The sequence below is a fragment of the Nerophis lumbriciformis genome, linkage group LG07, assembly GCF_033978685.3.
Source record: "Nerophis lumbriciformis linkage group LG07, RoL_Nlum_v2.1, whole genome shotgun sequence".
Lineage (NCBI taxonomy): Eukaryota > Metazoa > Chordata > Actinopteri > Syngnathiformes > Syngnathidae > Nerophis > Nerophis lumbriciformis.
Genome location: NC_084554.2, coordinates 20,782,026 through 20,795,535, shown reverse-complemented (window position 1 = coordinate 20,795,535; position 13,510 = coordinate 20,782,026). Strand labels below are relative to the sequence as shown.

The window sequence follows — 13,510 nt, the reverse complement described above, 5'->3', positions numbered from 1 at the left end:
CGTGGCTTCGTAAAAAAAGAGTGTGGGTACTTTCCTGGCCCGCCTGCAGTCCAGACCTGTCTCCCATCGAAAATGTGTGGCGCATTATGAAGCGTAAAATACGACAGCGGAGACCCCGGACTGTTGAACGACTGAAGCTCTACATAAAACAAGAATGGGAAATAATTCCACTTTCAAAGCTTCAAAAATTAGTTTCCTCAGTTCCCAATCGTTTATTGAGTATTGTTAAAAGAAAAGGTGACGTAACATAGTGGTGAACATGCCCTTTCCCAACTACTTTGGCACGTGTTGTAGCCATGAAACTCTAAGTTAATTATTATTTGCAAAAAAAAAAATTAAGTTTATGAGTTTGAACATTAAATATATTGTCTCTGTAGTGCATTCTATTGAATATGGGTTGAAAGGGATTTGCAAATCATTGTATTCCGTTTATATTTACATCTAACACAATTTCCCAACTCATGTGGAAACGGGGTTTGTACATTGTAGAAGTAAAAAAATATCATTATAAATACAGTACATTCTTCCTTTTACTTTAATGTATTTGTGTTTTTTATAGGCTATATTTATGTTTTAATGTGTCATTAGATTGATTATAAATTAATTACATATGATATTAATTATATATTAACTAATTGTTAATTAAATTAGCTTTTTTGTATTGCTTGGATTTTACTGACGTCACGTCTGGCTCACGTCCCGCCCATTAAATATGCGTGGTGGTCAAGCTAGCTCTGTCCTCAATGGGTACTAGGGCGCCATTTAGCCTTTCTTGAAGAGAAAATGCTGTATGCTTGTGTTGTTTTTGCTGTACGAGTCGTTCAAATCACGAAAAGGATAAACATTTCTTCAGAGTTCCTCTAGACGTAATTAAAAAGGGAGGAAGAGTGCAAGATGTTGCAAAACGACGAGAAAGCATGCAGCTACACTCCAGTCCAGGGGAGCAGAGTCAAAGAATTCATGAGTTTGCACTGAAGACTTCCTTAAAGTTTTTTTAAAATATTCTTTTAATGTGTATACTTTCCCTTTTAAGTGTTATCTTGATATTATTTGTATATCTTAAACACATGTTTGCTATGAGTATTTCAAAAAGCCCCAACTCAGCGAGTCTAAATGAAAGAAATCAAAAATGAGCAAAAACCTAAAAGAGTTAAGTTTTTACCAAAGGCAACAATCATAAATTAAGATTTCAGCACATTCACAATGTTCATATATATAGTTATATTTTGATAAAAACGGGAAAAACACGCTACTCGTAAACAGCGCGCACAACCACAGCAACAAACGTGTTGGGCAGTAGCTCGTTGCATATAGCGAAGCTACGTGGCTTAACTATATTTCCACGGAGCTTGGCAGTAGCTTAGCTACTTTTTAAACGAGTAAAGATTTCTGTAGCTTAGCTATTTTTAGACCCATGTAGCGGGTAGCTTAGCTACAAAGCTACAAGCTACAAAAGAAAGAGGGAGAAGAGAAAGATAAAAGAAAGAGAGAAACGGACTAGTGCAACTGAACCGGCAGGAGAAAAAATATACGGAACAATTAATGATGATTGGTTGGTTTACGTGGTTTCTGTGGGATCTGAGCTAACAATGTCGTTGGGGCTTGTGCAGCCCTTTGAGACACTCGTGATTTAGGGCTATATAAATACATTTTGATTGATTGAGTGATTGATACGTATAAGAAAATCCATGATTGGTTGGTTTACTATGGTGAGTCACGATTGGTTAAGATTAAGGCAAGATCGGGCAGGTCACCGAACCAGAAAGGGAAATCACAACAGACACGGACATCTCAAATGACGACAGGGAGTCGGAGAAGAGAAGAGTAAATATTCAAGCAGGCAATAAAAAAAAAAAAGAACTAGTGGAAGATGGCAGAGGGATTCTCTTCGTTAGATATTTCTTTTAGCGATGTAAACAACGTCCAGGAAACCCACAATGTGTCTACTTAGCCACATTTGGACTAATGTATGCTTTTTGATAAAACAATGCCCAAAACATTAATTGCAGTTGTTTACCTTGTAAGCCCAAATCAAAACTGCTCTCAACATGGAAAACGTGGAACACACATTAATGTGAGTCATACTTGCCAACCCTCCCGAATTTTCCGTCAGATTCCCGAATTTCAGTGCCTCTCCCGAAAATCTCCCGGGACAATCATTCTCCCGAAAATCTCCCGATTTCCAGCCGGACAACTATATTGGGGGCGTGCCTTAAAGGCACTGCCTTTAGCGTCCTCTCTCACCTGAAAAGGAAACTATTATATATGTCTCCGTTATCCATAGGTTTATCTATAACCCATAAAGTAGGCAGGCACGGAGCTATTTCTCAGCATGTGTTTATTCCAGCCGGCACGTTAATACACTGACACATAACATCCGGATTCCCATCACGCATTGCTTCAAAACTACAGCAAATTGTAATATCCAAAATTTTCAGCCGGACAAACAATATTGGGGGTGTGCCTTAAAGGTGTCCTCTCACCTGAAAAGGAGACTATTATATATGTCTCTGTTATCCATAGGTTTATCTATAACCCATAACACGGTGGCAGAATGAATATAGTCACTCATGAACGGTCAGAGAAGCACAAGGGGGCAGCAACGCAGTATTATGGGCCACCTTGCAAGCAACATTCCGTTCTCATTCGCGGTTGTTTTCAACAAATCCGTGAAGGATATGTGCCCGGATTCAGAGATCGCTCGCCAGTACTCAAATGGTAGAACAAAAGCTCCTCAAATAGTAAAAGGTAAGTGTTTTTTTTTTAAGTAAGCAGCAAGTATGATATAAGTGAAATAAGTTTATTTCGGTCATATAATCAACCATCAACCATTAACCATTTTGTGTGACCAGTTTAAGAGTACAGACTATACATATATAACAATCATACACATTTACACACAAAAAGACAAGAAAAAGCATGACAGAAAAAGGAATCGGCTGAAGCCAAAGCTTATATTTGCCTATCCTAAACCTTCGCTGAAAATAAGATTACTTGGAACATCAACGTTAAAAAAAAAATCAAAATCAAGTAATTGTTACTATATTTTATAATTTTCAATTATTTCACCTTTCAATGTTTTCTTCAAGTACATGTCTTCAGCTCATCACTGAGCTTGTTCCACCATTTAACTCCTAAAACTGAAATACATTTGTATTTAATATTCGTTCTTGCTTTACCTATTTCAAAAATCAATATAATTATAGTTTTCTCCTCTTAATTGAAATAACCTAAGAATACAAGCTGGAAGGCTGTTGTTCTTTACTCGAAACATAATTTCCATTGTTTTTAAAAACACAATATTTGAACATTTTAACACTTTGAACTTATAAATAATGGATTGGTATGTTCATAGTAGCACGCTTTGTGTATTATTCTAATGACCCTTTTTTGGAGTTTAATTATTGGGTCTATGTTTGTTCTTTAAACATTTCCCTAAACTTCAACACAATATGTTAAATATGGAAAAATAAAAGAATAATATAACATATGCAGACATTTCTTATTCAGCATGTGTTTTACTTTATAAAGAATGGCAATGGATTTGGATATTTTTCCCTTTATATATTCAATATGCGGTTTCTAACATAATTTATGATCAATTATTATTCCCAAGAATTTAGTTTCATATACTCTATCAATTTCCACTTGATTTAATTTAAATTTTGCTTCACAATTTGTCCTTGCACCACTAAACACCATAAATTTAGTTTTCTTATCCTTTAATGATAACTTATTGATATCAAACCATTTTTTTAGCTGAATCAACTCAACTTCTATTACACTCAACACTTCCTTCAAGTCTTCTCCTGAACAATATACATTTGTTTCATCTGCAAACATAATACATTTCAATGTATTAGATATTGAACAAATATCATTTAAATATAGTATAAATAACTTAGGTCCAAAAATCGAGCCTTGTGCAACCCCACAAGTTACTCTTCTTGGCTGTGATTTAGTCTTATTAATTTCCACATATCGAGATCTATTACTTAAATAACTACTTAACCACTGTTGTGAAAACTGGGAATATAATCACAGAGAAGGGGGAAAAAAACGGTCAGCTATTTTTAAGTTGAAGAAACAATATGATTAGGTTATATACACATGCGTATATCCTACATAAACAATGTATGAATACATTAGATATCTATATATCTTAGGGACCTATAGACTGCATCTCTGTTGCTGCAGCAGTAGAGAGTTTATTCTGTCTTGACACTTTGTATTGATATTTTGTATTACATTCTTCCCTTAAATGATAATGTTTACAGTGGTTGTTTTATATGCATTTTTTATGTATGTCGCTTTGCATAAAACCGTCTGCCAATTACTTAAACATAAACATACATAAACACCTGAAAGTCTTTATATCAGCTAAAACCACCAATCTGTTTCATTGGATTCAGAATAAAACCAAATTCTGTCTTACCCAACAATGTTAGTATTTGAATATTATAATATCATATATATATTATGTCATGTATTTGTTATGATTTTCATGTGTACGCACACATAAACACACATACAGTATGAGATGAGACCAATGAGATAAGGTAAGAACAGGATAGAAACTGCTGTGGAACGAGTTACAATTCAATATGCCATGGAAATACAATGTTAACACTTTTGTGCAAATAAGTACAGTTGCACTTGTTTTTTCAAATTTGTTTATTCTGTAAAGGAATGAGTTAAATGTTTAAAATGACTGGTTAATAGTGCTTTTATGAAGTGCAATGTCAGCACTATTTTTTTTCTGCAATTTCAAATGTACTTGTTTTAATAAAAAAATACAGCGTTTTAAAAGCATACACAATCTGTGTAAATATATTAGTCTGTGGTTAAAAATGCAGGACTTGGGACTTGACTTGAGACTTTCCAGTCTTGACTTTGGATTGACTCGGGACTTGTCTGTCTTGACTTGGTACTTGACTCAGGACTTGAGGGCAAAGACTTGAGACTTACTTATGACTTGCAAAACAATGACTTGGTCCCACCTCTGGTATTTATTATAATGTTTATTTATCATTATTACTGTATCACTGCCTTTTATTCAATTTGTTTCCTGTGTTTGTCCCTCATTTTGTACATGGTATGCAATTTGAAATACATTTTAAAAAGTGATACAAAGGGCATGTTTCTAGCTCGTGTTTATTTTAATAAACAATCAAAGTGAGCCTTTTTTTCTCTTGTTGGGTGGAAAGTTGTACATTAAGTTATATATTTATATAATGTAGCTTTAATGTAGCAAGCTACTTTTGCCGTGTAACTTGCTACAATTCTCTGGGGATAGCATCCCCTGTAGCTTAGCTGCATTTAATGAAAAGTTACTTGTAGCTTAGTTAACTACATTTTCATTCAATAATAACAATAATAGAAATAATGGTCAAAAACTTGGCATAAATTGTTAAGAACAAACTTGTAAAAAAAAAAGTTACATATTAGCAATTTTTCAGTGTATATTTGATTAAGGTTTTACTGATTTTAGAATGACACCAAACCAGTGAAGATGATGACTCAGAAAAGTAAATTCCCTATCGTTTTCATCCCAGAGATCAACTGCCAGGTAATGAAATTATTTGTTTGTTTAATGACGAACATGAAATGGATGAAATTATATGTCATTATGCAGATGAATTTGTGTTTATCAAAATGATGCTTTGACAGATCCTAGAGCTGCCTTACAAAGGAAAGGATCTAAGTATGCTTGTCTTCCTGCCCAATGAAATTGAGGACGACATGACAGGATTGGAGAAAGTACAACACACATTCAGTGATAGAAGCAACACCACTGACGATAACGCATTATTTAATATCGTAATTTCCCCTCCTGACAGTTGAAGACAGCCCTGACATATTCCAAATTAATGGAGTGGACTTCTTCGCACATGATGATTGTAGAAGAGGTCGAGGTGGGCCTGCCAAGATTCAAGATGGAGGTGACCTACGACTTAGAGAGCATTCTGGGCAGCATGGGCATGGTGGATGCGTTTGACAGCAGCAGGAGCGACTTCTCTGGTAAGGAATGACTAATTTGCGCTGACAAAAATAACAATACAGTCATTTGGACTCAATGAATGATTGAAATAGCATTTTGACATATAATGGTATTAGCCTTATTTTATCGATATATATATATATATATATATATATATTTACATGTGTAATATACAGTATACACACGATACCAGTATTTAGTAATGAAGAAAAGAAAAAAAGAGTGATATGTAAAGAAGTAAGTTAGTATTATTAACCAGTGCTCCTTTCTGCTAAGCTGCGCTGCGGTGCTCAGACGGCCTTTCTCCCTTCACCCCTCGCCCACTCCCCACCACCACCACCCTCCCCCCTCCCCCATTTCTCTCCTTGGAATGCTGATCGCCAACAGCATGTCTTCTCTGCTTACAAGAACTTCCATTTTTTGCCGGAAATTCGAGTTTTTCTCCTTCTCTCCTGGAGTCTTCCTCCCGTTTTATGCATTTTTGCTACTACAGCGATCTTACGACAAGTCTTCGTCCGCTACAGTCGCAGTGTGGGAGCATAGCGAGTTTTTATGTTTCGTGATTCAGTCAAATAACATTCCAACACAGATGGATGGACATGAAGATGACAGAAAATCTATCTCTGCCAAAAATACACACTTTGTGTACATTGACAAATAGGGGACTTATATAATACGTAAAGAAGAGCAGGCAGCAGCTCATTTCTGTAATATTGAAGAAGAAATTGTCGGCCAGCTTGAAAAATGTCCCACCTTAGCTACATGAAGGATCCCAGAGTTGTTTAAATGTTTGCCATATTTAGAAATTGTGTATTTCATATAAATCATACAATTTAGAAATTATTGATTAAATTGTGTAACAAATTGACAACAGGAAGTGAACAAAGTGTATGTATTCGTAATTGCTATTAAGTGGAAAAGGGATAGGATTAAATAAGCTTTGCTTCTTCCTTCTCCTTTTCGGACATGTTGTAAAGACAAATGAAAATATATAAAATATGTGATGTATCATATGGAAACTTTATACATATTCGAAGTAAACTTCAAACTACCAACCAACCAACCAACCAATATAACAGGGTTCCTCACAAGGAAACTTTACAATGTATTAAATCCATAAACTGCTGTTAAATTGAATAGAAGTGGAGTTGTTATGATGTAGAACAATCCCATATTTTTACCAATTATCAGGAGATTTCTCATATTTTCAAATGCCAATGTTGGTGTTCCTCTTAGACACACATAATAAAGGTGTTTGTAAAATCCTCTCATGTTTTTTGCTGCTAAATTAATCACAACATTAGCATCACATAAAACATTATGTTGCTACTGGTCCGCTGCTTCCTAAAAATAATGTTAAAAAAAACCCAGCCTAAAGCCTTGTCCAGCTGTTTACTGACGTATACTATTCATGTTTATATAACTTTTATTGCAAATGAATATCGGCTTCAAATATCGGTTATCAACTCACTGCTAATAATCGGTATCGGCATCGGCCCTAAAAAAAAGTTTATCAGTCGATGTCCACTAAAAAAAGACGTGTGGTTTATACAGAAAACCTGCTTAAGGGGGTCCTATGAAAAATAACTTTTCTTATCTGTTGGTACCTGTTTATATGTATTTGGGAAGTCCCGAAAATGTGAAATCAAACCAAGGCATGGCTTAGATATGTATAAAACAAACTTGCTTTCATCCAAACTTGCTCTGATTAGCTACTGTATGTGGAAATTGAATACGCTATCGTAAACGATGACGCTCGTCCTTCAAAATGGCTGTGGCGATGCACTTCTGGGTAAAGTCGAAATCCCTCTATTCACTCAATATTTTTAGGCGTGATGTTGTCTAACTACACGTTTTATAAAAATGTGTTTCCAACAACTGTAAAAGGAATACTTTAGGCTCTCTAAATGACGAAAATGTTTTTAGCTACCTATTTTGATTAACTTACCAAGGGGTCAAAGAATATTAGGATTGTTGTTGTGTTAAGTTTTGATTTCAGCTGGGGGGCGGGGGCATAATTGGCTGAGTACAGGGGGCAACACTTTAAGAGACGGGGCTTGAATTGCTTGAAATGTGCCATCAAACAAATCTACCCTACACCTTGAAGCATCAAAACAATATAAAGTTGAAATATATATTGAATTACAGACTCAAAGAGTCAAGCGTAACCTATTCTTTAAGTAACTTAAAGATACGATTGGATAAGAATTTCTCCATTCGGACACCTAATTAGCATACTGTACATACACACAGACACAGATTCATGTTCATGTAAACTAAATGTGATAATTTCTGGACGAATTGTGTGTGAAGTCTGTAAAAACTGCTGCCGAACTGAAATGCCATCAAAAAAACTGAAATGCTGATTAAATCAGAACAAATAATCTACATGTCAGTCATTGTTTAAGACCGACACGAGGAGGAAATACATAAATAAGTACAGCATCTTTTTATTTGTTTTTTGAACACATGCTCCCAATAACCCTCTAAATGCAACTCCCATAGATTTAAAAATCTTATGTTTGGTCAAAGTCACAAATGTAAGCGATGGTTATTTTTGGTTGCGGTAATGTTGACGACCGCTAATGTTGAGATCTGTCAGCAGTCCAAGAGCCATCAACAGAAACATGTTGCACTATATTTGTCATTCTTTGCTTGACAGCTTTTGTGTTGTTTTTATGTGTTTAGTGTTCATTCTTGTCTAGCGCTCTTATTTTTGTTCCACTTCCTGATTTGATTGTGCCTTGCCGTGACTTCACAATTGCTTCTGAGCACTGTTCGCCACACATGCTCTTGATTAGTGATCAGAGGACTCACCTGCCTCTGATCACTAATCAGGGGGGTTTATCTGTCAGTGTCGCCTTCCTTGCGACACTGGTTCATTTGTCTATTGTGATGAATGTACATGTTGTGCCTTTTGTTCGTTAAACCTCCTTATTACCTGCACGTCAACAATATTGAAATATTGTTTTTGCTTTAGGCATGTCTGCTGCCAACGACCTGGTCTTGTCCAAAGTCATCCATAAGTCATTTGTGGAGGTCAACGAGGAAGGAAGCGAGGCTGCTGCAGCAACAGCCCTTGTTTTTGTGGAGCGCGCATCAGCTATCTCACACACCTTCATCGCTGACCACCCCTTCTTGTTCTTCATACGATACAACCCCACCAACACAATCCTGTTTGCTGGCCAGTACTCCTCCCCTGAATGAGACAGTATTGTATGTAGTTCTATTGTTGTAGTGATCGCTCTTTTTAGTACTGCTATTCTGTTCTCTCCTGCAAATTGTAACCGTGTTCAAATCATTACGTGGATAAAGTGCCGTTTTTGCTGTCATTGTTCTCTTCATCACAATGTCTTCTTGTAACTTCAATTTCATGCCTGTGGATTAAAAATACCGTATTTTTCGGAGTATAAGTCGCACCGGAGTATAAGTCGCACCTGCCGAAAATGCATAATAAAGAAGGAAAAAAAACATATACAAGTCGCACTGGAAACTATGAAAAAAACTGCGACTTATAGTCCGAAAAATACGGTAATTAAAAAGAAAATGCATGCCATTTTTTGTTAATCTTCTAAGACAAGCATGTCAAACTTGTTTCCATTGAAGGCCACAGAATTTTACTATAACATTTGTGGTGTGTTTTTTTAGAACATTTTTCACTGTAAATGGAATAGAAAAACAGTAACAGCAGTGTTTTACAGTAAAATCTACGGTTATCATTTTCATAGTGTATTACTTTATATGGCAAAACGGTATTAAAGTTATTTATGCGGTAAAAATGGCATCTCAGTCACCAGTATTTTAAAGTCCATTGTAATTTTTACGTTGTAAAATTTGATGGATAACTTGCATTGAAATCATTTGTCAAACAAACATTTAGGTATTTATTTTATTTTAACCCAAAACATTTTTGGAATGTATGATAATATATTTTGTTGCATTATTAGATCAAATCAAGGTTTAAAAGGTATGCAATTGCATTCAGTACAGGTATTTTTTTAATGTCACAATGGAAAGAACAAATAATTTAGCAAGAAAATATGTACTTTATAAGCACATATTGTTTCCAGGCTTTCACGGAACACATAATGGTAAATGGATTATGCTTATATAGCGATTGTCTACCTTCAAAGTACTCATAGCGCTTTGACACTATTTCCACATTCACACTCTAATGGCGGGAGCTACCATGCAAGGCCCTCACCACGGCCCATCAGGAGCAAGGGTGAAGTGCCTTGCCCAAGGACACAACAGATGTGACTAGGATGGTGGAAGCTGGGATTGAACCTGAAACCCTCAAGTTCCTGGCATGGCCACTCTACCACCCGAACCACGCCGTCAGCTTAAGAAATTACGTGGCAGGCCAGATCCGGCCCCCGGGCTTTGAATTTGACACCTACTGTATGTCCTAAGAGTTTAAACTCTCTGTACTTTCTTCCATGTATCTTGTTGACAGACTGATAAGGTTTTAAATGACAAAACGATTATTAGTGTCAGGGTTCATTTAAGGCAGAGGTGGGCAAAGTTTTTGGCTTTTGAAACAGACGGGCCAGGCAAGCAAGTTATGCATTTCAAAGCATGTCATATTTGTTGGAAATAAGAGTAGGCTTCTCAAACAATCATAATTTTAATCATAATGCATCTATTTTTCAACAATAACATATCAGAACATCAAAGAAACTTGAAAATGGTATTAAAGGGTTAACACCTACATTCTCTTTTAGGGGCAGCAGTGTTGTTGATCACCCTTTTCCCCCCAGTATGTCAAAGTCTAGTAGTATTTTGTTGTGGCAATTCTCAAAACAAATCTTTTCTCAATTCTGTTTGAATATTTGGCTCCTGGATTAAAGGGACCAACTGGATGTGGCCCGTAGGCCATAGTTTGTCCACTGCTGATTTAAAGTGTGAAGATATAATTAATATAGCTAAATAAGAACTATAAAATACTGTACCGGTATTAGAAACACCATGCAGTAGACATAAACAAAATGTGTTATCGTTTTAAAAGCTGATTTTTCAATATAGTTCTTATACTGTGCTAGATAAAGTGTTTGGTTGATGTATACTTTGGTTACAATAGTAAGGTAATTTTAGTTTTCAAATTGCTGGGTTGCATATGAGGTCACATCCGTTTTTCTTCTTTGCGGCTTAATTCACACGAGGGTCAAGCAGCTTGAACATGGTATTAACAAGTGAAAGTGAGTGTCGAGTTTGAGCAGAAAATGCCGTATTGCTGTTCTGTTATTGGGTGTTCGGGTCGTTCAAATAGAGAGATAGGAAAGAGCTTTCATAGAGTCCCGAAAGAAGTGGTTCATAAAGATAATAAAGTCAGGGGGGAAACAAAAGTGCATCAAAGGAAATGGCTCTTAAAACTATCACTTTCATTATGGAATACATTCGGACCATGTGCGTGTCTGCAGCGATCACTTTGTAAAATGTGTATTTGAACATTTGAATTGTTTGAGAAACTTTCTATGATGCAATCGAGTTTATTCTCTTCTGTATTAGTAGTGTTCGAGAGCAGAACTAAACGTTAAGAAAGGACAAGAGATAGCATTAGTTTGTGTTCTTTTGTGGTAGCTATGCCTAAATATAACTACGAAGACCTGGTTGTGCAAATAAACTAAAGTCACGTTAAGTCCTAGTAATAAATATTGTGGTTGTTGGTCCAATCCACCGTATTTTCATAACATAAATTAAAAGCTTAGTTGTTGTTGGGGCGGTATAGCTCGGTTGGTAGAGTGGCCGTGCCAGCAACTTGAGAGTTGCAGGTTCGATCCCCGCTTCCGCCATCCTAGTCACTGTCGTTGTGTCCTTGGGCAAGACACTTTACCCACCTGCTCCCAGTGCCACCCACACCGGTTTAAATGTAACTTAGATATTGGGTTTCACTATGTAAAGCGCTTTGAGTCACTTGAGAAAAAGCGCTATATAAATGTAATTCACTTCACTTCACTTGTTGTTGTGCAGGAAAGTCAAGTGCTTTATTCGACACGGATGACCACATCATAGCGTCGATCTTTGGTGATATTTGTTAGCAACAAAAAAAAGTATTCTTAATAGTATTAATAAACAAGATTAATAAATATCTCGTAGGCTCAACAGCATATGGTGAATCTTGATATTGCTAGCAAACATTGCTAAACAACAGGGACATTTATAGCTAAATAATGAGACAAAGTATGAACTTCAAACCATAAAAACAACTGCAGACATGAATTGTAGATGAGACTAATATTTGTATCAAAAAATCAATTGCAAACAAACTTATCCTGTGTCTCATTAGTGTCACGATCTCAGCAGCACGGCACTCCTTATGTCAATCAAATATTTTACTTGCCGATGCACGAATAAGTCCATAACTTTGTATTTCATGGATTAATGCTTAATTTGTGGAACCCTCAGATGTAAATACATGATGTGCCTCTAATCCTTTCTTCTCCAAATACCATAAGTGTCAAATGAAGTTAGGTAGTAGCGAGCAGTGACGTCTTGGTGACAATAAACGTTTTAAATCATTAATATATCTTTTTTTTTTTTTTTTTTTTTTTTTTTTTTTTAAAGAGTGTATAAATCCACTCCATCCCATTTTAAATATTATTAGCACACCACTCGCTAAACCTGCATTGCTGAGCTTTTTTTTATCCACAAGGGATGACTACGTATGAGACAAACACTTTATCTTAGTGGTTATTGTAACGCTGTGTGTTTAACATTATTTAAGCTTTTACCGTGCCGGAAAAATGACTGTTTGCCTTTTCTGTGGTATCAATGGGATTTTAAAGGACCGTTGTTATCGTTGTTTATGTGCTAAAACCTCTTTCTTGTTTAAAAGCTACTGACGTGAATTAATTAACTCATATTATGTTCTACATATGGTGAATGTGTATATTCACCTTGGAGAAAGCAAACCACCAAGTTTAATTAAATAGTGGTATTTCAGTTTGAGCACATAAGATAAGGCCCCTTAGTTTGACATTCGCAGGTGGATTGGATCACTTCTCGTAGGAAAGAGGCCCTATTTGGGACTTCGGAATGCAAAAGTGATAACCATATCCTTGAGAAAAGACTACCTGTCTAGCTCAATGCCAACATTTGAGTTATGACTTAAAGCAGTTGTAAAGCAATTTCCCAACTCATATGGAAACGGGGTTTGCATATATATATATATATATATATATATATATATATATATATATATATATATAGTATACTCCTCTCTGAGCTGCCACCTTACCGTGGTGGAGGAGTTTGCGTGTCCCAATGATCCTAGGAGCTATGTTGTCCGGGGGCTTCCATGCCCCCTGGTAGGGTCTCCCAAGACAAACAGGTCCTAGGTGAGGGATCAGACAATAGCAGCTCGAAGACTTCTATGGGAATGCAAGAACAAAGACGCGGGTCACTGGGGCCCCCCTCTGGAGCCAGGCCTGGAGTTGGGGCACGATGGCAAGCGCCTGGTGGCCGCGCCTGTCCCCATGGGGGACGGCCGGGCAGAGGCAACGTGGGTCC

General features: G+C 36.4%; 1 protein-coding gene across 6 annotated transcripts in view; it reads left to right on the top strand.

Annotated features, from left to right (window-relative positions):
* LOC133609765 (leukocyte elastase inhibitor-like) overlaps positions 1-9,629 on the top strand; it is a 43,108-nt gene extending 33,479 nt beyond the window's left edge. For 4 of the 6 annotated variants that reach the window (XM_061965674.1, XM_061965673.1, XM_061965671.1 and 1 more), the window contains exons 7-10: positions 5,492-5,569; positions 5,671-5,760; positions 5,841-6,021; positions 8,982-9,628. In XM_061965674.1, coding sequence (XP_061821658.1) covers positions 5,492-5,569; positions 5,671-5,760; positions 5,841-6,021; positions 8,982-9,208 — 576 coding nt within the window. In that variant the 3' untranslated portion in view covers positions 9,209-9,628. Of the gene's footprint in view, positions 1-5,491; positions 5,570-5,670; positions 5,761-5,840; positions 6,022-8,981 lie in introns of all 6 variants that reach the window. The other 2 variants (XM_061965669.1, XM_061965670.1) reach the window with 2 other exon arrangements.
* Positions 9,630-13,510: the final 3,881 nt, after the last annotated feature.